Source organism: Cricetulus griseus, chromosome 2, assembly GCF_003668045.3.
Source record: "Cricetulus griseus strain 17A/GY chromosome 2, alternate assembly CriGri-PICRH-1.0, whole genome shotgun sequence".
Lineage (NCBI taxonomy): Eukaryota > Metazoa > Chordata > Mammalia > Rodentia > Cricetidae > Cricetulus > Cricetulus griseus.
This window is the reverse complement of record NC_048595.1, coordinates 369,012,274-369,035,335: the sequence shown is the minus strand read 5'-3', so window position 1 is coordinate 369,035,335 and position 23,062 is coordinate 369,012,274. Positions and strand designations below refer to the sequence as shown.

At 38.6% G+C, this 23,062-nt stretch overlaps 1 protein-coding gene across 3 annotated transcripts; it reads left to right on the top strand.

The window, feature by feature from the left end:
* Positions 1-2,514: 2,514 nt before the first annotated feature.
* On the top strand, positions 2,515-19,927 carry LOC100752187 (zinc finger protein 724). Of its 3 annotated transcripts, none has more exons than XM_035440654.1 (5): positions 2,515-2,683; positions 8,748-9,018; positions 13,969-14,052; positions 14,785-14,877; positions 17,858-19,927. In XM_035440654.1, the coding sequence occupies exons 3-5, from the start codon at positions 14,019-14,021 to the stop codon at positions 19,096-19,098; spliced, it is 1,368 nt and encodes a 455-aa protein (XP_035296545.1). In that variant the 5' UTR covers positions 2,515-2,683; positions 8,748-9,018; positions 13,969-14,018; the 3' UTR covers positions 19,099-19,927. The 3 variants fall into 3 exon arrangements, with proteins under 3 accessions (XP_035296545.1, XP_027255984.1, XP_035296544.1); XM_027400183.2 differs by having other exon boundaries at positions 13,926-14,052; XM_035440653.1 differs by lacking the exon at positions 14,785-14,877 and having other exon boundaries at positions 13,926-14,052.
* The last annotated feature ends 3,135 nt before the right edge of the window (positions 19,928-23,062 follow it).

Below are 23,062 nucleotides of genomic sequence, written 5' to 3'. Positions count from 1 at the left end.
CTCTGTACATACATGCATGTGTAAACCTAGTTACATATGGATGCATGTCACACACACACACACACACACACAGAGAGAGAGAGAGATAGAGAGAGAGAGAGAGAGAGAGAGAGAGAGAGACAGAGAGAGACAGAGAGAGACAGAGAGACAGAGAGACAGAGAGAACAACAACACATCGGTTACAACCACCATCTGGAGACATGACTCAGCAATAGAGAATTTGCCTAGTGTGCACTGACCCTGGGTTTGCTCCCTAGCAAGTCACATTACTGAGGATTTCAGCAAGAGGCCTGGAAATGGGAAGAAGAAAGTGGATACAAGTCCCAGCCTTGCTTCTTAACTATGTGCCCAGCATTTTCGGAAGGGTAAAATAGACACTACTCAGGGTTGCAGGGAACTGAAACTTAGAGAAGACCTGTAGAAGCCCTAGGCTTGGGCCTTGTTCTTTCCTGTTGCTTATCATGGCCAGGCTGGAGATATCCTTTGCAACATCTATTTCTCTGACTACTCTGAATAGCTCCTAACTACACTGGACCCTGCACAGGAGCACAGTTTGAATTAGCTGTTTATAAAAACCACATTTTGGTAGTGTCATCCCCTGGAAATGGGCCCTGCAAATTCATAAGTGAATGTGTGTATGAGAGGTGGTACTAGAAATAGAAACCAGGCCCTTGCACATGCTAGGCAAGCACTCTACCAGTGAGCAATATCCTTTACCCTCTTTATAATTTTAATTTTGAGACAGAATCTGAGTAAGTTGACTAGGCTGTTCTTCAACTTATTGCAAACCTTTCACTTGTAACCTTCTTATCGAAGCCTCCCAAGAAGTGGGGATTACAGACTTTTGCCACTAGACCAGGTAAATACTTATTTGTTTATTTATCTATGTATCTCTTGATCTTGGGTCTTACTATGTTGCTAAGGTTGACCAAGAATTTCTGGCCTCAAAGAATCCTCCTGCCTCATTCAGTCTCCCAAACCTGGGACTTCAGGCTCCAACCTAAGTAACCCAATTTCAAATCCTCTATCTCAGAATGTCAGCAGCAGGACAGGGAGTAGAAGCAATTCTTACTAAAGCCCCTTCTATCTTGAGAGAAACTGAAATTACAAAGGGCTAACAGTTCCTCTGGAGATGTCAAAACTTTAAATCCCAGGACTGTCACACCCTTCACTTGGGCCTGTCCTCTGGAACTCACATCTCAAAAATGACTCTACTTTAGGGCTGCAGAGATGGCTCAGAGGTTAAGAGCACTTGCAACCCTAACCCTAACCCATCTCCTACCTATTATATTTCAATGTACACACTAAAACTTTCTCTCTCTCTCTCTCTCTCTCTCTCTCTCTCTCTCTCTCTCTCTCTCTCTCTCTCTCTCTCTCTGTGTGTGTGTGTGTGTGTGTGTGTGTGTGTGTGTGTTTTATTTGCATGCATGTCTGTGCACCAATTTCATAAAATGTCTGAGGAAGCAAGAGAGTGATGGATACCCTGGAATTGAAATGAACTGACATGAGGCATGAGGGTACTGTGAATGGAATCCAGGTCCTTTGAAAGACCAGCTAGTACTCTTAAACAATGAACTATTTTCCAGTCTGAAACCTTTTCTAACTGTAAAATTTGACCTATTTATGGGAGACATTTTACTAGATGAGATCAAGATTTTTTTATTATTTCATTCAATTTTATTTGTTTTAACATTTTTACGATTATTTATTTTATGCATACAAATCTTTTCTCTACATGTACGTATGTGCACTGTGTGTATGCACCTGGTTCTTGCAGAGGTCAGAAGAGTCAAGAATATTGTAAGCCACAATGTGGTTGCTGCAAATCAAATCCTGGTCCTATGCAAGAACAAGTACTCTAAAGGGCTGAATCATCTCTCCATCCATATTTTATTTATTGTACTGGTGTTAAAATTAAGACCTCCTGAATTGTAGACAACTATCCTATCACTATCTCCCCACAACTTTGCACTTTCCACTAAATTGCCCAGCTAGGACTTAAGGGCATGCCTTTGAGCCTGCAATCCTGCTGCAGACTCCTGGATACTATGAGTTTAAAGGCCTTCCCCACCAGCGCTGGTTTCAAAAATCATTTTAAAGGGTTAGAAATGAGTTCCCATATTTGTTTATTGTTTACTTTCAAGAAAAATTGAGTTGATGCCAATTTTCCATGCAATAGTGAACATCTGGAAATAGGCATGTGGTTTTAAACCACAATAACCAGAAATAACAAGTAAAACGAATAAAACTATTATTGTCAAAGTCTTTAATTACGTTCAAACATCTGAATCAATTCATTTTGTCATTCGGGGAATTAAAAAGAAACATCTTAATTTTATGTGCATTGGTGTTTTGCCATGGGTGTCTATGACACCCTCAATCTCAGGAAGCAGAGCTAAAAACTCAGGAAATATTCAAATCCTTTCAAGGGGGGTCCTGAAATTCCACACACACAGAGACTTGTGGGAAATGTAGTCTCTCCTGGTGTGACGTCACAAGCAAGGGCCGTGGAAACCCGGCTTCGGCATTCCTTGTGTGCGTACACCTCTCAAGGGTATTCCCTAGAGTTCAGTCTTGTGGATGTACCTGTTCGCTGTTCTGCAAGCTTGGGTTTGGGTTATTTGACTTGAAGGTAGCTGCCAGCGGGGAAAGAGGAGCTCTACAAGCCGGAGACACTCTGCAGGTCGGAGGGGGCTTCCAATGCTTACGGGGGAGCGGAAATGTGGGTGAATATAAAGCAGATAGAACCTGTTTGGGGGCAGAAATGTGGGTGGATATAAGGCAAATAGAACCTGTTTGGGACGTTTTTGCGGTGACCTAGGCCGCGTTACCCGATCAGGATGCTCAGCTCATGTCTGGGGAGATGATTGGAACAGTACTTTCAGAGATCGCTCTGTTAGAATGTAGTGTGCTGCCAGTGTGCTTCTAAGAACTGAAAAGATCCCGCTCCCCCTCCAGACAGGGATGTTTCTGCTGACTGCCTGATCTTGGGAGGTGTATAAATGAAATCATTTTCCAGCTTTGCCGCGGGAAGATCATATTACCAGCTTAGTGAGACCTGCATGACTGTTGTACTTATGAGATTCTCGGTGTATTTAACCAAGTGGAGTCTCTAGCTTGCAACTCTTTGTTGCAGTTTATAAAAACAGTTTCTGTAGGCAGAGTTCTGTAAGGGAAGTCGATGTATTGGAATGCTGTTCCATTTATTTGGAATAAATCATTACTGATTTTAAAAGCCCCCCCCCCTTGAAGATAAAGTCCCAAAGTACACTACCCCTCTGACCTGAACTCTCATAGCAACACTTCCATACAGAGATAGAACTTCCAGAAAGAGGACCACCTTAGTTAGATTTGCTTAGTCCGAGGAATTATTGATCCTACACTCTAGAGTGAAAAATAATCCAATATTTATCAGGGATTGTGTGATGTTGGAAGCTTTGGGCCAATTTTCATGAGAGATGAGTTGGACTGAGAAAGATAGGCATGGTCTTAGGTATTTTTAATAATGTTGGAGGATAGTTAAGGTGTGATGATATGTGTTGGGGGTGGAGGAGCATGACCTGGCTTACTTAAGTCTCTGACTACAGTCTCTACTCACTCTTCTTTTCATCCATCTATCGCCATTGTCTATAGAGTATAAGCTCTAAGATGACTCATATCACCTAATGTGGCATCTGAGTACACTGATGCTCCATGTACATGACAGTTCTTCCTGAAAAGATATGCCAATATATTTATACTTTATCTGAAAGGTGAAAAATCAATTAAAAGAGATCTGACTTGCTCAGGGTCCTAATATTTGTGGATACTAGATTCCTAATTTCTTGTTCTGGTTTTACCACCTATTTTCTAAGATCAGGTTAAATAAATTTTTGTGGTCAGTTACTGTTTAACATTCGTTGCCTAGCTCTTCTGAATCTTTGAAATATTGAGCTATTTTGATTTTTTTCTTATCAAAAAATTTTCTTTACCAAACATTTAAACCTACTGTCAATTACACAGGTACAGCCCTATGAAATTTTATTGTTGGGGAAGTTTTCGTCAATACTATTTGTACTTATGTGAATGTCGTGAATAATTTGAAAAGCGCTGGTTTTCCTGGAGATGAGGTCACTGTCAGTGACCACATCTCAGGGGATGGTTTTTTCATTTATATCTTTTGTTTAAAATGTGAGCATAGAACATTTCGTTAATATGAGAAAAGACTAGAAGAACAAAGATTGCCATGAGAACTACAGCTCACTATTTTTCTCTGGCCGAGAGTTACACAACTGTTTCCAGCAGACGGCCTTCTTTTGAAGTTATCATCTCAGTCTGTGGAACTTGTCACACAGAATCTACTGGATTTGGTGTGGCACTATACATTATTTAAAATAGGAAAAATATATTGCCTGGTGCATATGAAGAAAACAGGTTTTTTTTAGAGATCTACACAGTAACATGCTCTCAAATTACAAACCCTTTTTATGTTTTGTTTTCTACCTAAGTGCACGTGTGACAGCAAGGCATTTGGTAGGTAGAGGCAGGAGAATCAGGACTTCAAGAAAATCTTTGGCAGGGCTGAGGTGTAGCTCACTAGTAGAGCCCTTGCCTAAGCCATAACCCTAGCATGTGCAAGTCCCTGAGTTCAATCCCTAGCACTGCAAAAACAAAAACAGAAAAGCAGCTTGGCTATGTAGCAGGTTCAAGGACATTTTGGACTGCAAGAGACAGTCACCATGTAGGATGCTAGAGGAGTAACAGGTCCAGACCCTTTCTCTGGTAAGAGAAGACCACATGGAGATACATAGATTTATAGAAATGGGTTAATGATTAAGAATAAGAAACCTTAGCCAAAGGCCAACAGTTCCATAATTAATAAAGCGTCTGTGTGTTTCTTTGGGGCAGAGAAGGGCGGTGGGAACTAACTGGGCCAAGAAACCTCTCATTACATTCCTCTTCTCCTTTTCTCCCTCCTAGTTCTTCCTTCTTTACAGCCTAGATTCTCCTCCTATTTATTCTACCTGGCAGCCCTACCTATCTCTCTTCTGCCTTGCTATTGGCCATTCAGCTAGTTATTAGACCATTCAGGTGTGGCAAAGTAACACAGTTTCATAGAGTTAAACAAATATTCCACATCATAAATGAATATAACATCTTAAACTAATATTCCACAACAGTATCTTTAAGTAGTATTACATACTATTCTCCATTATTGTACTCATAGACGTATCTTCAGTGAGCCCTTTTTGTACCTACTTCAGCTATATTTTCCCTGCACATGGGCAGTTTAGTGCTTTCCAGGTAGTATATGGGGGGGGGGCATCAATGGATTCGGGCCAAACAAGTTCTTTATTCACTCCATCTGCCTTTTCTCTTAGTTAATTTCCAGATGGCTTTTGGAATCTCCAAGTTGAACAAACCTCTGAGGAGTTGTTGTTTTTTATATTATTTCTACATTTATGTGCTTTTTATTGGATTCATGATTTAAATTTAAGACTAAGAAATAGTAAAACAGATCTGGGCCAAGGGAACAGGATGGCTGTGGTGGTGCATGCCTTTAATCCCAGAATTCTAAAGACAGAAGCCCGTGGATCTCTGTGACTCTACAGCCAACATGATCTACATATTGAGTTCTAGACCTGCCAAACGTGCATGAGACCCTGTCTCAAAAAAAAAAAAAAAAAAAAAAAAAAAGAGCAAGTTCATCCTCAGCTACATAGTGAGTTTGCCACCAGCTTGGGTATATGAAACCAACCTTTAAAAAAAAGAAATTGGGAAACTTCTTATTAAAGTTCATGCCTATAAGGAAGTCATTACTGACATGTAATCTTAGCAGGTATGTGCCATATATTCCTGGGGAGACTACATAAATGCCTACCCACCCCAGATAGGGAACTAATGAGAGACCAAAATAAGAATAACACCAAAACCCAACTTGGTGAACCAGTGAGTTTCCCTAGGGTTAGTTATTGAAGTATGGGTGAAGGGTTACTTACAGGAGCAGAAATAAAGACAGCTGCATCCCCAAAAATCCATGTCAGCATGGGTAATGCCTCACAAAAGCATGAAACCTTGAGCCCAGTGCACAACTTGCAGGCAGCTCAACAGGGTGTTTCTTTCAGGTAGCTCAGATGGTCTGAGCCAATTTCAGGTGACTGGGATGGTCTCTGTTTATTCCTGTCTCCTCCAGCCTTACATTACTCTCTCCACCCAACCATATCACTTCCTGGCTGTCTAAACAGATCTCCAGACCTCTATAGTTAACTAGTGACTAGCTTTACCCTCTCATCTTTGGGCAAGCTTTGATTACAAACAAAATATCACCACATTTCTGCCTAATTTGCTTTTAGTCTTGGCGTTTCTTCACAATAGAAACCCTAACTAAGACATCCACCATACAAGGCTAAGATGTTCTATTATAATGTTCTTGGGTTTCTTTTTGTTTTTGAGACAGGGTCTTATTATCTAGTCCTGGCTTATATAGAACTCTCTATGTACACCAGTCTAGTATTAACTTCACAGCTTACTTCCTAATTCTGTCTCTCTGAGTGCTTGGAATGAAAGTATCATCTCACTTAGTTGTTTGTTGAGACTGTGTGTGTGTGTGTGTGTGTGTGTGTGTGTGTGTGTGTGTGTGTGTGTGTGTGTGTCCCACCACCTTTTTTCTGTTTTTAACTGAATTTTATATTTGTATTCCTTACCAATTTACTCTGATTTCAATCATTTTCTATTGTGCAGTTCTTCCTGCCTGAAACAGCCCTCTAATTTTGCATCCCTATCCCTTTCTTTATAGCTTGGATGCCCTTTTTTAATGTTAAGACTTATATATTACTTATCGTTAGTGTTTTGTGAACAAGCATGTGCGTACAAGAAGTCTGTGTGCAGCCATACACTTGCCATGGCTTGCATGTGGGAAGTCAGAAGACAACTTTTGGAAGTTGGTTCTTTCCTTTCACTGTGGTTTCCAGGTTTAGAACTTGGATTGTCTGGTTTATATAACAAGTACTTTTTGTGTATTATACTTTATTTTTTCTTTTCTTTTCTTTATGTTTAGTTATTTTTATTGGAAAATATCTTTATATATTATATTCTGATCATGATCTCCCCTCCCCCAACTAATTCCAGATACTTCCCACCCATCCAAGTCCACTCCATTTCTTTCTCTCTACTTTAGAAAAAAAGACAGACAAAAAGTAAAAGAAAAATGAACGCACACATACCCCACAAAGATACAAAATCAGAAACCATAATAGATAAGCAAAAGACCAATAAGACAGAGCCGGGTGGTGGCTCACACCTTTAATCTCAGCACTTGGGAGGCAGAGGCAGGCAGATCTCTATGAGTTTGAGACCAGCCTGGTCTACAAGAGCTAGTTTCAGGATAGGCTCCAAAGCTACACAGGGAAACCCTGTCTCAACAAAGAAAAAAAAAAAAAAGACCAATAAGACAAAATAATGCCCAAATAAAACAATATCAAAAAAAAAGTAAAAAAAAAAATACCATTGAGTTAGTCATCTACTGGTGGGCATGAAGCCTCTCCTTAAGTATAGTTAATATATCCAGTGAGACTCCATGGGAGAAAGCTCATTTTTCCTTTGTAAGCAGATGCCAATTGGAGATATCTCCTTGGTTGCTGTGGGAACCCATGTCCACTACCCCTTCTCCACACTGGAACACTATCTGGCTTGAATTTGGGCAGGCCCTGTGCAGTCCCTTTGAGTTCACATGTACATCAGTGCTGATGTGTCTGGAAGACAATGTTTCCTTGGAGTCATTCATTCCCTTTAGCTCTCACAGTCCTTCAGCCTCCTCTTATATATAGCCCCTTGAGCCCAGGTGGAGGAGTTTGATGAAGACATCCCATTTAAGACTGAGTGCTCCAAAGTCTTTCACACTGTACACATTGTCCAGTTTTGGGCCTTTGTGTTAGTTCCTATCTACTGGAAGAGGAAGCTTCTCTGATGATTGTTGAGCTAGACAATGTCATTAGGAGTCATTATATTGCTGTGTTCCTTTTGCAGAACAATATTTGGTTTCCCCCAGGCTCATGGCCTAACCAGTCTTAGATTCTTCTCCAGAGCAGAGTCAGGTATGGGTTCCATCTCATGGAATGGGACTTAAATATAACCAGAGTAGTTGGTTGCTGTCACAACATTTGTGTAGCATTCTTCAATGATCTCTGCTTCAGTTGTTGCCCCCAGGTTCCCGCTATGACTTCCCTCAGTGATGAAATGTAAACTATAAGCCATATAAACCCTCCCCTGCCAAAATTGGTATCAGTTGTGGTGTTTATCAACAGCAGAAAGCAAACTGGGACATTGACTTTACATTCCATTAGTAATTAGTGAATGTCTTTCTCAGGTTATTCTTCTTGGCAGGTGACTTTGAATGGAATTTCATATCTTTACTGATAATGCCACCAGAGAAAACAAATAGAGAAAAATTTCTGTCTCATTGTGACTGCAAAATGTGTGTGTGTGGGGGGGGGGGGGATTGAAGAAAATATAGTAGATAACTTATAATTGAAATCTATTACAATGATTCAAAATTACAATAAATCCTCTTTTGAAAGCTTCTGGTGGGTGGTCCTCTATCTTGTTATCTGGACATTGAAGTTTTATAGTAAGTCATTTGAGAGGGAACTGGCATTCTAGAAGTGTTCATATATGATTTATTGATTATTTAATAGTTTATTATCATTGAATAAACAAATTCATTTATATTCTAAAAGTTATAGATAACTTTTTCTATCTTTCCTTTTTAGGTATAAAATATCAATGCCTCATAATTTTTCCCCTCTTCATATATGGAAACACTGATCTTGAGTGTTTTTCCAGATTTAAGCTAAATACTGTCTCATTTAAAAGTATTAGTAAAAATGAGATGCAGAAATTCATCAACAACTGAGTGAAAGCCAACATCAATCTTGAACCTACAAAAAAGAGTTCTGTGAAAGTCTACATGATCTGCTCTCTTTTGAGTCAAAAACAGAAAGAAACACAGAGAAGGAAGAAGAAGAAATGGCTGGTTCTAAGGTAAATATGGCCCAAGACAAGGGCTTAGTCTTAATTTTCCTCCCAAAATACATGGTATTTAAAACATGCAAATCTTTACTTTTATACATGTAGTAAACATTTTAAATACTTTATTTCTCCTTTCTATGATAGCCAAGGTTATCTCTGTAAAATATATCAGAATCTTCTCCCATTCTTTCTCCTTTTCTCATTAAGTCTCACAGTTAGTGTAGATTTTATCAATTCTGTTATATCTATCCTTGGAACATCTTTCAAATACTTGAGGTTTGTAATTTAGAAGTTTACTATAAAAAATATCAAAACCAAAAAGGTATTGCTTTACAAAATAAGTTTACTGGAATATGTAATGGGTGTCAGCTTTGAGTTTTATAAACAACAGTGATATTTGGCTTCATAAATGTACTGTGAACTATTAATGTGACTCATAATATTAAAGCAAAAATTGCTTTATTTTTATAGATTTTATTTAAATTAGAAACAATCTTATTTTACATATCAATCCCAGTTCTCTCTCCCTCCCATGCCCCCACCAATTCCCCCATCCCATCCTCCATCCATTCCCCAGGGAGGGTCAAGTCATTTGGGGCAGGGCCTAGGCCCTCCCCTGTGTATCTATGCTGAGAAAGTATCCCTCCATGGGAAATGGGCTCCTGAAGTTTGTTAGTTCACTAGGGATACATCCTGGTTCCACTGCCCAAGGCCCCATAGACTGCTCAGTGCTCCTAGCTGACACCCATGTTCAGAGGGCCTGGTTTGGTCCTATGTTGGTTCCTCAGCTGTCAGACTGGAGTCCACGAGTTCCCACTTGCTCAGGTCAGCTGTTTCTGTGGGTTTTCCCAGTGTGGTCTTGACCCCTTTATTCATCAGTCCTCAGTCTCTGAAACTGGATTCCAGGAGTTTGGTTCAGTGCTTGGCTGTGGATCTCTGCTTCTGCTTTCATCAGATGAAAGCTCTATGATGGCATTTAAGGTAGTCATCATTTTTATTATAGGTGAAGGGCATTTAAGGTAGCCTCTCCACTATTGTAAAGCAAAAATTGTTATCAGCAAGTTAACAATAGAAAAATTGTAACTCAAAATAAATAATAAATGACATGAAATAATCAAGAATGTATGACTCAGTGTTTATGGTTGCTCTTAAATATGTCTAGTGTCATTTATGTTTTCCCAATAGTCAATTCTTTTTTAATTAGCATATACAGTATTGGGTGTCATTATGGCATTTTCTTCTTTTTTTGTGGGGGTGGTGTTCAAGACAGGGTTTCTTTGTGGCTTTGGAGGCTATCCTGGAACTAGGTCTTGTAGACCAGGCTGGTCTCAAACTCCTAGAGATATGCCTGCCTCTGTCTCCTAAGTGCTAGGATTAAAGGCATTCGCCACCACCTCTTCTTTTAAATAAATTTATTTATTTTACATCCTGGCCACAGCTTTCCCTCCCTCCTCTCCTCACAATGTCCCTCTCCCTCTTTGTCCCCACCCCCTAATACATACCCCTTTCTTTCTGTTCAGGAAAGGGCAGGTGTCCTTGAGTGTCAGCAAAACATGGCGTATCAAGTTGCAGAAGACTAAGCACTTCCCCATGGATTAAGGCTGGCCAAGGTGACCCAATAGGAAGAGTAGGGTCCTAAAAGCAAATAAAAGAGAGACAGCCACAGTTCCTACTGTTTGAAGTCCCACACGAGGACCAAGTTACACAACTGTTACATATGCAGAGTGCCTAGTTTAGTTCCATGCAGACTCCCAGGTTATCAGTTTGATCTCTGTGAGCTCCTGTGAGCCCAGGTTAGCTGATTCTGAGTTTTCTTGTGGTGTCCTTGACCCCTATGGCTCCTACAATCCTTTCTTCCTCTTCTGTAGAATTCCCTGAACTCTGCCTAATGTTTGGCTATGGGTCTGCATCTGTTTCTTCCAGTTGCTAGATGAAGCTTCTCTGATGACAATTGGGCTAGGCACCAATCTGGTCACAGGAGAATACCAGTTCAGGCTACATAGCCACTATTGCTAGGAGTCTTAGCTAGTGTCATCCTTATAGATTTCTGGGAGATTCCCTTAAGCCAGGTTTTTTCCTGACCCTGAAATACACCCCTTTTCCAGTAGTCTCTTTACCTCACTTGGGATGATTTTTTTTTTTTTAGTTCCATCCATTTGCCTTCAAATTTCCTGATGTCATTGTTTTAACAGCCTAGTAATACTCCATTGTGTAAATGTACTACATTTTCTTATCCATTCCTTAGTTGAGGGTTATCTAGGTTGTTTCCAGGTTCTGGCTATTACAAATAAAGCTGCTATGACATAGTTGAGCAAGTGTCCTTGTGGTGTGATTGAGCATCCTTTGGGTAGATGCCCAAGAGTGGTGTAGCTGGGTCTTGTGGTAGATTGACTCCCAATTTTCTGAGAAACCACCACACTGATTTCCAAAGTGGCTGACTATATAATTTTGCACTCCCACCAGCAATGGAGGAGTGTTCTCCTTGCTTCACATCCTCTCCAGCATGAGTTGTCACTTGTTTTTTTTGATCTTAGCCATCTGACAGGTGTAAGATGGAATTTCAGAGTCATTTTGATTTGAATTTCCCTAATGGCTAAGGATGTTGAGCATCTCCTTAAGTATTTCTGGGGCACTTGAGATTCTTCTGAAAAATTCCTTATTTTCAAAGACATGAAAATTTTCTTTTTCCTAATATTTAGCTCTATTTTATGTATGAGATATAAATATTATTTGATCAGTTTTATTTGGCTGATTTGTAATAGGTTTTCTCTAATCTTTCTTTTTTGCTATGAAACTATTTTAAACATATTTTAGCACAAATACTTGATTTTTGGCCCTTTTAAAAAATATTCTTTTTTCTATACTTTTGAGGTCACATAAACTTAGTTGAAATGTTATTTCTGTAATTGTCTAGATTTGTAACAAAATGAAGTTAGAAAATAAAAAATAACCAAGAAATCGTGGTATACATGTATAATGAAATATTATTCAGCTGTGAAACAGAATGAAATCCTATCATTTATAAGAAAATGGGTAAATCTGGAAATAATTCAGGCAAAGAAACACAAATGCCACTTGGTCTCAATCAAAATTTGATCTCAGAAATTGGAGGTATAATGACATCAGGGAATGAGAGCTGGCGCTATTATACATTTAGGGGGAAGCAAGACAAAAATACTATTATACAGAATGGTGATCACAGGTACAAGTTACATACTATACATTTCAGAAACTAGAAGATAGGGTCTTAGACTTTTGATCATAAAAATAATGATAAATGTTTGAGGAGATAAATGACATGTAGTATATCTTTTTTTTTCCTCTAGAATTTGTGTTGTTGAATTCTAGCTTTAAGCCATGGTGATCTGCTAAGATAAAGGAGTTTATTCCAATTTTTTGGTATCTGTTGAGATTTGCTTTGTGACCAAGTATGTGGACAGTTTTAGAGAAGGTACCATGAAGTGCTGAGAAGGAGGTATATTCCTCTGTGTTTGGGTGACTGTTCTATAGATGTCTGTTAACCCCATTTGAGTCATAACATCCTGTTAGATCCCTTATTTCTCTCTTAATTTTCTGTCTGGCAAACCTATCCATTGGTGAGAGTGGGGTGTTAAAGTCTCCCACCATTAGTGTGTGGGATTTGATGTGCAACTTAAGCTTTAGTAATGTTTCTTTTACAGATGTGGCTGTCCTTATATTTGGGGCATGTATTCTCAGGATTAAGACTTAGTCTTGATGGATTTTTCCTGTGATGAATATGAAATGTCCTTCATCATCTCTTTTGTCTACCTATAGTTTGAAGTCTACTTTGTTAAATATTAGGACAGGTACACCAGCTTGCTTCTTAGGTCCAGTTGATTGGAAAGTCTTTTCCCTACCCTTACTCTGAGGTAATGTCTGTCTTTGAAGTTGAGGTGGGTTTCTTGTATAAAGCAGAAGGATGGATCCTGTTTTTGCATCCATTCTGTTAGTCTGTGTCTTTTGTTTTGTTTTGTTTTGTTTTGTTTGTTTTTCAAGATATGGTTTCTCTGTGTAGCTTTAGAGCCTGTCCTGGCACTCTCTCTGTAGCCCAGGCTGGCCTCGTACTCACAGAGATCTGCCTGCCTCTTCCTCCCAAGTGCTGAGATTAAAGGCATGCGCCACCACTGCTTGGCAAGCCTGTATCTTTTTATAGGTGAGTTGAGTCCATGGATGTTAAGGGATGTTAATAACTAGAGATTGTTGATTCCTGTTATTTTTTGGTGGTGGTGTGTGTATATCCCTTCTTTAGGATTTGCTGGTGTGGGATGTGCTTTCATGGGTACAGCTAACATCCTTGAGTTAGAGTTTTCCTTCTAATGCTTTCAGTAGGGCTGGATTTATGGATAGGTATTGTTTATATCTTGTTTTGTCATGGAATATCCATGGTGATTGAAAGTTTTGCTGGGTATAGTAGTCTGGGTTGGTATCCGTGGTCTCTTAATGTCTGCATAACATCTGTGCAGGACCTTCTGGGCTTTCAGAGTCTACATTGAGGAGTCTGGTGTTATTACATTTCTTATTCATAATTGTATATATTTTTAAAAGATTGATAGTATTCTAACTTATTCTTAATGATATTCTATGTGAAAGATATACAATTTATATAGTATAATACAAATTTAGCACACACTATATATAAGTATAGATTCCTTCAGTTTACACTATATATTTCATTAAAATGTTTATGAGTTTACTGGGTCTTATATCATTTTTCATTAAAGGTAGATGATCCATGAGATAATATTACTACATATCAAAGAATTTTATCAAAACCACTTAAATCAGAACCACTTCTACCTCTCCATTCATCTTTGGTAAAATTAGGAAGTCAGGAAATATATAACTACTTATTGCTTGGTAATTACTTACTTTATGCAATTAATTTATTTCTATATCAGAGACAGTTGTCATTCAGAGATGTGGCTGTTGATTTCTCTCCAGAGGAGTCTGAATGCCTGGACCCTGCACAGTGGGATTTGTATAGTGATGTGATGTTAGAGAATTACAGCAACCTTGTTTCTCTAGGTGAGTATCACTTCCCTACTAAATTCTTTTTTTGTTTGTTTGTTTTTTGGGGGGGGTTGTTTTGCTTTGTTTTGTTTTTGTTTTTGTTTTGTTTTTCGAGGCAGGGTTTCTCTGTGTAGCTGTGGAGGCAGTCCTGGAACTAGCTCTTGTAGACCAGGCTGGCTTCGAACTTAGAGAGATCCTCCTGCCTCTGCCTCCCGAGTGCTGGGATTAAAGACGTGCACCACCAACACCGGGCCTCCCTACTGAATTCTTAATTCACTGTAAACATTTAATTGCCTTTCTTTGTAAAATATCTCATGGGAGCTTAATCTTTATATCAATGAATTTTATATTTCTGCTTTTAAGGAAAAAATAAATTTATCTATTATCTAATAATAGATTAGATAGGTTTTATTATATTCTATTTTTAACCTCTTTTGTTTTAAATTATGAATCCTTCACTCTAGTGGTAATTTTAGAAATTCAGTTGCGTGAAACATACCACACACATTTAAAATAAAACAATACACCACACTTTTAACTTTAAATTTTCTGTATTTGTAAGTAAAGCTCAAGATATAAAATTGTAAAATCTTCCTTCATATTCTAATATACTTATCAGGAAAGACTTGGAGAAATAGTTTTTTTCCTACAAGCTTTTATTATGTCCTCTTTCCTTTTAAGCCAATACTAGGATAGAAATGCCAATTTCTCAGAGACCAACACAAAGCATCATTTTTCTACAAACAGGTCTTGCTTTCTCTAAGCCATATCTGATTACATTTCTGGAACAAAGAAAACGGTCTTGGAATGTGAAACAACAAGCAGTAGCCATATACCCAGGTATGTAGGAATGAAAGGGCACAGATAAGAGGTCCAAAAATCCAACAGAATGCCAGGCTTTTAAAATGTAGATTGAGAAGCTGTTTGATGGAAATAATTATTAGGAGTCTCCATTTATTTCTCTATGAAACAAGGAGATTTCTTGTGGATGTCTGTAATACTTTTAAGTCTTCTGAGTCATGTTCTTCCCCTCCAGTTATCTCTACACGCATTCATAGTGACTACCAAAGTAATCCCTTTTGCCTATGAAGATCTACATCCTGGTAGATGTTTCATTGCTGTGTAGAGCTCAGGCAATTCATACATACTTCTAAAGACCTCTGTGTTAAATCTTTATAATATAGTAGCCACAAATGAGTTCTCTAATTTATCTACATGCTCATTGATTAAAATTGTCTCCTCAGAGCTCTCTGTGAATGTACTCTTTTGTGATTTTTTCAAACTCTCTCTTTATTATTATTTTTTATTTAAATTAAAAACAATCTTATTTTAGATACTGATTCCAGTTCCCTCTCCCTCCTGTTCTCCCACCTCCCCCCACCAACCATCCCACCCCTCCCATCCACTCCTCAGGGAGGGTGAAGCCCCCATGGGGGATCATCAAAGTCTGTCACATCATTTGGGTAGGACCTAGGCCCCCCTCCAGGTATCTAGGCTGAGAGAGTACCCCTCCATAGACAGTGGGCTCCCAAAGCCCATTTGTGCACTAGGGATAAATACTGGTTCCACTGCCAGAAGCCCCAGAGGTTGCCCAGGCCCCCCAACTGACACCCAATTTCAAGGGGCCTGGTTGGGGCTTCTGCTGGTTTTCCAACTATCAGACTGGGGTCTGTGAACTCCCACTTGTTCAGGTCAGCTGTCTCTGTGGGTTTCCCCAGCATGGTCTTCAACCCTTTACTCATCACTCCTTCTCCATAACTGGACTCCAGGAGTTAGGCTCAGTGCCTAGCTGGCTCAGTGCTTAGCTGTGAATCTCTGCTTCTGCTTCCATCAGCTACTGGATGAAGACTATGACGGCATTTAAAGTAGTCTTCAATCTCATTATAGGGGAAGGGCATTTAAGGTAGCTTCTCCACCATTGCTTAGATTCTTAGCTGGGGTCATCCTTGTGGATCCCTGGAGACTTCCCCAGTGCAAGATTTCTCATTAAGCCCACAGTGGCTCCCTCCATTAAGGTATCTTTTTCTCTGCTCTCCTCCCCTGTTCTTCCCCCAACTTGACTTTCCTGATCCCTCATGTTCTCCTCCCCCTCCCCTTCTTCCCTCTTCTTTCTTTTTCCTCGCACTCCCCTCCCCCATGCTCCCATTTTACTCAGGAGATCTTGTCCCTTTCTGCTTCTCGGGGGGGGGGGGGCATATATGTCTCTCTTAGGGTCCTCCCTGTTTCCTAACTTCTCTGGGGTTGTCGATTGTAGGCTGGTAATCTTTTGTTCTGTCAAATATCCACTTACGAGTGAGTATATACCATATTTTTCTTTCTTTGTCTGGCTTACCTCACTCAGGATAGTTTCTTCTAGTTCCCTCCATTTGCCTTTGAATTTCAAGATTTCATTGGTTTTTTTTTGTTTGTTTGTTTGTTTTTGTTTTTCCTGCTGAGTAGTACTCCATTGTGTAAATGTACCACATTTTCTCTATCCATTCTTCAGTTGAGGGGCATATAGGTTGTTTCCAGGTTCTGGCTATTACAAATAATGCTGCTATGAACATAGTCTTTGCGGTGTGATATGCATCCTTTGGGTGTATGCTTAAGAGTGGAATTGCTGGATCTTGAGGTAGACCGATTCCCATTTTCCTGAGAAACCGCCATACTGATTTCCAAAGTGGGCTGTACAAGTTTGCACTCCCACCAGCAATAGAGGAGTGTTCCCCTTTCTCCCATCCTGTCCAGCGTTAAACTGTGTTTTTCATTTTAGCCAGTCTGACAGGTGTAAGATGGTATCTAAAATGCATGTGTTTCTACAGTCCCAGCCAAAAAGGATACATAATTGAAAGAATTTTTTTTGTAATTTTTAAGTATTCTTTCAGGATTTTATGGGTTCAAGATTCTCCTTGTCTTTTTCTGTGTTTTTTTTTTTTTCTGGTCTAGTTTTTTCACAAATAAATTGATAATATGTTTAGACATATTCTGATTGGATTGAAGTTAAGACACTGTAAGACAATAAAATATGTATTAACTGTATCTATATTTCCAATAGAAATTTATTTCTATTTCCCCATTTCTATGTTTACATACCATACACAATAGTTGCTTTATCCTGCCAAATGAGTATTTGTAGAAATTATGCTAATTTTATCATCTGTTTATGAATCGACACATTGCCTTTACTGAAACTTCAGTGATTTACAAATAAATTTAAATGTATTAATTTATAATTTAAATTTATTTCAACTGTATAAAAGTATTTTGAATATTTTGAGTATGCTATTCAATAGAGTTAAGTTCAAATTGTTATGTAGTACATTTTTAGAAACATTTTTCGCTTTTGAAAATAGCTATACTTATGAAAGAAACTGTGTACTTTTATCTCCATACAATCTACTCCATTTAGCATTCTACTTTGTTTTACAAGTTTTATTACTATAGAATTTTCAAGTAATTTAAATCATATGTCTTTGTGTAATAGGTTTTATTTCAACTATCATAGCACCTTTTAGATTTATCCTTATGTTAGATAGTATGTGATTACATTTTAAAGGTTGAATAGTATTCCATTGTTTGTATATTCCATATTGTCTTCATCTTTCAGTACAATGGAATTTTAGGGTTTTTTTTCCCACCTGTGGTATTTTCTGAGTAATGCTGTAGTAATTTGGGGTGTAGAATTATAATTTTAAACTCTATATTTTATGGATCATTGTGAGGGTAAATTTCATATAAAAATGTAACTGAATAAAAATATACAATCTTAACAATAAATAGCATTATAAATATAAATATAAAGATTATAATTTTTACTGATACCTCATTATTTATTCAATAGGAACAAAACCTTATAAATGTAAAGAATGTGACAAGGCCTTTGTTCGCAACTCGCTCCTTATTCAACACCAGAGAATTCATACTGGAGAGAAACCCTACAAATGTGAACAGTGTGGCAAAACTTTTAGCTGTTCTTCAAGTCTCACCCCACATCAAAGAATTCACACTGGAGAGAAACCCTACAAATGTGAACAATGTGGTCAGGCATTTAACTGTTCTTCACACCTGTATAAGCATCAAAGAATTCATACTGGTGAGAAACCCTATAAATGCACAGAATGTGGCAAGGCTTTTAACTGGTCTTCCAGCCTTACCCAACATCAAAGAATTCATACTGGAGAGAAACCCTACAAATGTGAAGAGTGTGGCTTGGCCTTTAATTGTTCTTCACACCTGTATAGGCATCAGAGAATTCATACAGGTGAGAAACTTTATAAATGCAAGGAATGTGGCAAGGCCTTTAACTGTTCTTCATACCTTAATTATCATCAGATACTTCATACTGGAGATAAACCCTACAAATGTAAAGAATGTGGCAAAGCTTTTACCATGGTCTCTTATCTTACTCGACACCATAGAATTCATACTGGAGAAAAACCGTATAAATGTAAAGAATGTGACAAAGCCTTTAATAATTGTTCAGCCCTAATTCAACACCAAAGAATTCATACTGGAGAGAAACCCTACAAATGTGAAGAATGTGGCAAAGCCTTTAATAATAGTTCAGGCCTTACTCATCACCAAAGAATTCACACTGGAGAAAAACCCTATAAATGCCAAGAATGTGGCAAGGCCTTTAACTCATCTTCACACCTTAATTATCATCAAAGAATTCATACTGGGGAGAAACCCTATAGATGTGAAGCATGTAGCAAAGCCTTTAATAATTTTTCAGCCCTTATTCAACACCAAAGAATTCATACTGGAGAGAAACCATATAAGTGTGAGAAATGTGGCAAAGCATTTAATAATTGTTCCGCTCTTAGTCAACACCAAAGAATTCATACTGGAGAGAAACCCTACAGATGCAAAGAATGTTGCCAGGGCTTTAACTGTTCTTCAAATCTTAAACAACACCAAAGAATTCATACTAGAGAAAAACTCTACAAATTTGAAGATTATGGTAAAGCTTTTAATAATTGTAAAGCCCTTAATACCAAAGAATCCATACAAACTGGAGAGAAACCCTATAAATGCAAAGAGAGTGGAAAAGTATTTAACAATTGTTTTACACTTATGTAACATCAAAAATGTATACATAATAGAAACCCGACAAGTTAAAATAATGTGACAAATCCTTTATTCTTCATGCCATAACCAACATCAGAGATTTTTGAATTAATGGGAAAGCTTGTACATATAATGTTTCACAGCCTTTAGCTGAAGAGTGATCTTCATTAACCATCAGTGAATTCATATTAGGTAGAAACTTCATACATGTAGAGACTGGAAGGAGTTTAGTCTGATATTTATACCTCAGAAAAGCAAAGTATTTATACCACAAAACATGTAAATAATAATATAGCCAAGCCTTTGCCAACAACTCACATCTTACTGAATATAAGGAAATTATTATAACAGATCAGTCCAATGAATATATGGAATGTCACAAAAACTTTAAGGAAAACAGGCATGGTGGTACATACCTTTAATCCTGGCACTTGGAAGGCAGAGGCAGGTAGAATTCTAGGCCAGCCTAGGTCTACAAAGCAAGTTCCTGGACAGCTAGGACTGTTACATAGAGAAACCCTGTCTGAAAACAAAAACCTTGAAGGATTGCTTATAATTTAATTTACAGGGCATCATCATTTGATATAATGAAAGAAGTATCACAGACATAAGAATCTGCAAATAACTTACCTCTGTAAGGATATCGATTTGTTATAAAACCAAATTTACTATATAACCCCACTTTTTAAACTGAATGAAACACAGCTATCAAATGATTGTATCAAAGAACAATACTGGTTCTTGAAAGTTATTTTTTTTTCCAGAAACCATATGTTAGACTCTAAAACATGGATTGTGAAGTTTAGTTGTTTTAATAAAGGTGTTTCTTAATGTATTGTCACTGCTGTATATTGAATGACATATTTTATCACAAGCTAAAATATTCCACTTTACTCAAAGATACAGATTTTAATCCTATATTTCTGGGGATTAGTAAAATAATTTGTCAATCTTTGACCAGTGTTAAGATCCTTCAAGTAATTGGGAAGTTACTGTTCTATATGGCATATATTTTTCAATTTTTTGTAATTGCTTGGAAATTTTTTGTTCCTTCTTTAACTCTTCTTTCTACTCCCCCAATCCCTCTGAGATAGTCCCCTCTCTACCTACCCAACTTCATGTTCTTAAAAACTATGAAATTGTTAAAAAAAAAAATCAGTTTTCCTTAAGGACTTTAGAAGTTAAAAAAAAAAAAAAACTATGCATCTAGATTAACATAGACACTTAAACAAGCACTTTCCCAAACCCAAGTCTTCTGAAGTGGTGGTGTTTAGCTTTGAATTTTACACTTTCATTATAAATTACATTATTTTTTATGCATTTATCCATTGCTTACACACACAAGAAAATTCCATAACAGTTAAATCTAGAAAAGTAATTTGCTTAATATCTTTTATGATTCATGTATTCTGTATTCTGTCCTTTCTTGTCACCTAACATTATCCTTTTTGTTCTCATTTATGCATGTTGTACATACATACATTTGCTTACATAGATACATGTATACATTGTAAACTAGGATCCACATAATTTTTTATTAGTTCAAATTAGGAACAAGCTTGCTTCGTATGCCAATTCCTTCTCCCTCTCCTTCCCCTCCCCATAGCCTCCCACCCCATCCCCTCTCTGCTCCCAAGGGAGGGCAGGGCCCTCCATGGAGGCTCCCCAAAGTCCACCACATCATCCTGGGCTGGACCTAGGCCTTCCCCGATGTGTCCAGGCCGAAAGAGCATCCCTTCACATGGGATGGGCATTCAAAGTCCCTACTTACACTAGGGAAAAATACTGATTCACTACCAGGGGCCCCATAGAGTGCCGAGGCCTCCTCGTTGACATCTACATTCAGGGGTCTGGCTTAGTCCTGTGCTGGCTCCAGACAGCAGTCTGGGGTCCATGTGCTCCCCCTTGTTCAGGCCAGCTGTTTCTGTGAGTTTCACCAGCCTGGTTCCAACCCCTTTGATCTTCACTCCTCCCTCTCTGCAGCTGGATTCCAGAGTTCAGTGTATATCTGTGGGTGTCTGCCTCTGCTTCCATCAGCCACTGGATGAGGGCTCTAAGATGGCAAATAAAGTAGTCATCAGTCTCATTATAGGGGAAGTGCATTTAGGGTAGCCTCTCCACCATTGCCTGGATTGTTGGTTGGTGTCATCATTGTAGATCTCTGGAAATCTCCCTAGTGCCAGATCTCTCCTCGGACCTATAATGGCTCCCTCTGTTATGGTATCTCTCATCCTGCTCTCTTCTATTCTTCCCCTGAGTTGACCTTTCTGCTCCTCCATTTCCTCCTCTCCCTGCCTCTTCTCCTCCTCTCATTCTGGCAGCTCACTCTCCCCTACTGTCATGCTTCTAATTAGCTCAAGGAGATCCTGCCCCTTCCCATTCTCCAGGTTCTATGCATTTTTCTCTTAGAGTCCTTCTTGTTTCCTAGTTCCTTTGGTGATGAGGATTGTAGGTTGGTAATCCTTTGCTCTATGTCTAAAATTCATATATGAGTGAGTACATAACTATGTTTGTCTTTTTGAGACTGGGTTACCTTACTCAGGATGGTTTCTTCTAGTTCCATCCATTTGCCTGCAGATTTTAAAATTCCAATGTTGTTTTTTCCACTGAGTAGTACTCCATTGTGTAAATGTACAACATTTTCTCTATCCATTCTTCAGTTAGGGGCATCTAGGTTGCTTCCAGGTTCTGGCTATTACAAACAACGCTGCTTTGAACATATGTCCTGTTGTATGAATGTGTATTATTTGGGTATATGCCCAAGAGAGGAATTGCTGGATTTTGAGGTGGATTGATTCCCATTTTCCGAGCAGCCACCATACTGATTTCCAAAGTGGTCTTACAAGTTTGCACTCCCACCAGCAAAGGAGGAGTATAACAATAAGTCTTTCCACAAAGCTGCCAGAGCCCTGCTGTCAAGTGGGCGCTTTCCACTAGGCTGCCCAAGTTCTGCCCACCACCACATTAAGGGTCCAAGTAACACAGAGAGACTTATATTAGGTACAAATGCTGGTTGGCCAATGACTAGGATTTCTCATCTGCTAGCTCAGTCTTAATTATCATAAATCTATATATTTTATAAGACTTATTGGATGCCAGCAGCAAGCGCCCTGTCTTCCCGGGTCACATGGTGACTCTGACTCTCCTACGTTTCCCAGAATTCTCCTTGACCCCTAGTCCCATCTATCTTGTTTTCCTATTGGCCAACAGTACTTTATTTATCAACCAATAAGACAAACATATACACAGAAGGACCTCCCCCATCAGAGGAGTGTTCCTTTTTATTTACATCCTCTCCAGCATAGACTGTCATTGGTGTTTTTGATTTTACCCATTATGGCCCGTGTAAGATGGTATCTCAGAGTTGTTTTGAATTGCATTTCTCTAATGGCTAAGGATTTTGAGCACTTTAAGTGTCTTTCAGCCATTTTAGATTCCTCTGTTGAGAATTCTCTATTTAGTTCTGCACCCCACTTTTAATTTCATTGATGTTTTGGTGGCTAGCTTCTTGAGTTCCTTGTATATTTTGGAAATCAGCCCTCTGGCAGATGTGGGGTTGGTGAAGATCTTTTCCCATTCTGTGGGCTGTCAATTTGTCTTACTGACTGTGTCCTTTGCCTTACAGAAGCTTCTCAGTTTCAGGATGTCCCATTTATTAATTGTAGATCTCAATGTCTATGCTACTGGTTCTAGGTCCATGTCATCACCAAGAAGCATGCCACCAGATGCTCATAAATACCATTTAATTGTTTGGTAGGAGGGCCTCTTAAAAGAGCCCTGCAGTTTTTGTTGCTAAAGCTGAGTCAGGAAGCATTTTTTTAAGGATTTTATTTATGTATTATGTATACAACATTCTGTTTCCATGTATGTCTGCACACAAGAAAAGGGCACCAGATCTCATTACAGATGGTTGTAATTCACCATGTGGTTGCTGGGAATTAAATTCAGGACCACTGGAAGAGCAGTCCCTCCAGCC

Coding starts and splice junctions, on each gene's coding strand:
- LOC100752187 (XM_027400183.2), top strand. Junction 14,053..14,784: donor CAGCAACCTTGTTTCTCTAG/GTGAGTATCACT, acceptor TTCTACAAACAG/GTCTTGCTTTCTCTAAGCCA. Junction 14,878..17,857: donor AGCAGTAGCCATATACCCAG/GTATGTAGGAAT, acceptor TTTATTCAATAG/GAACAAAACCTTATAAATGT.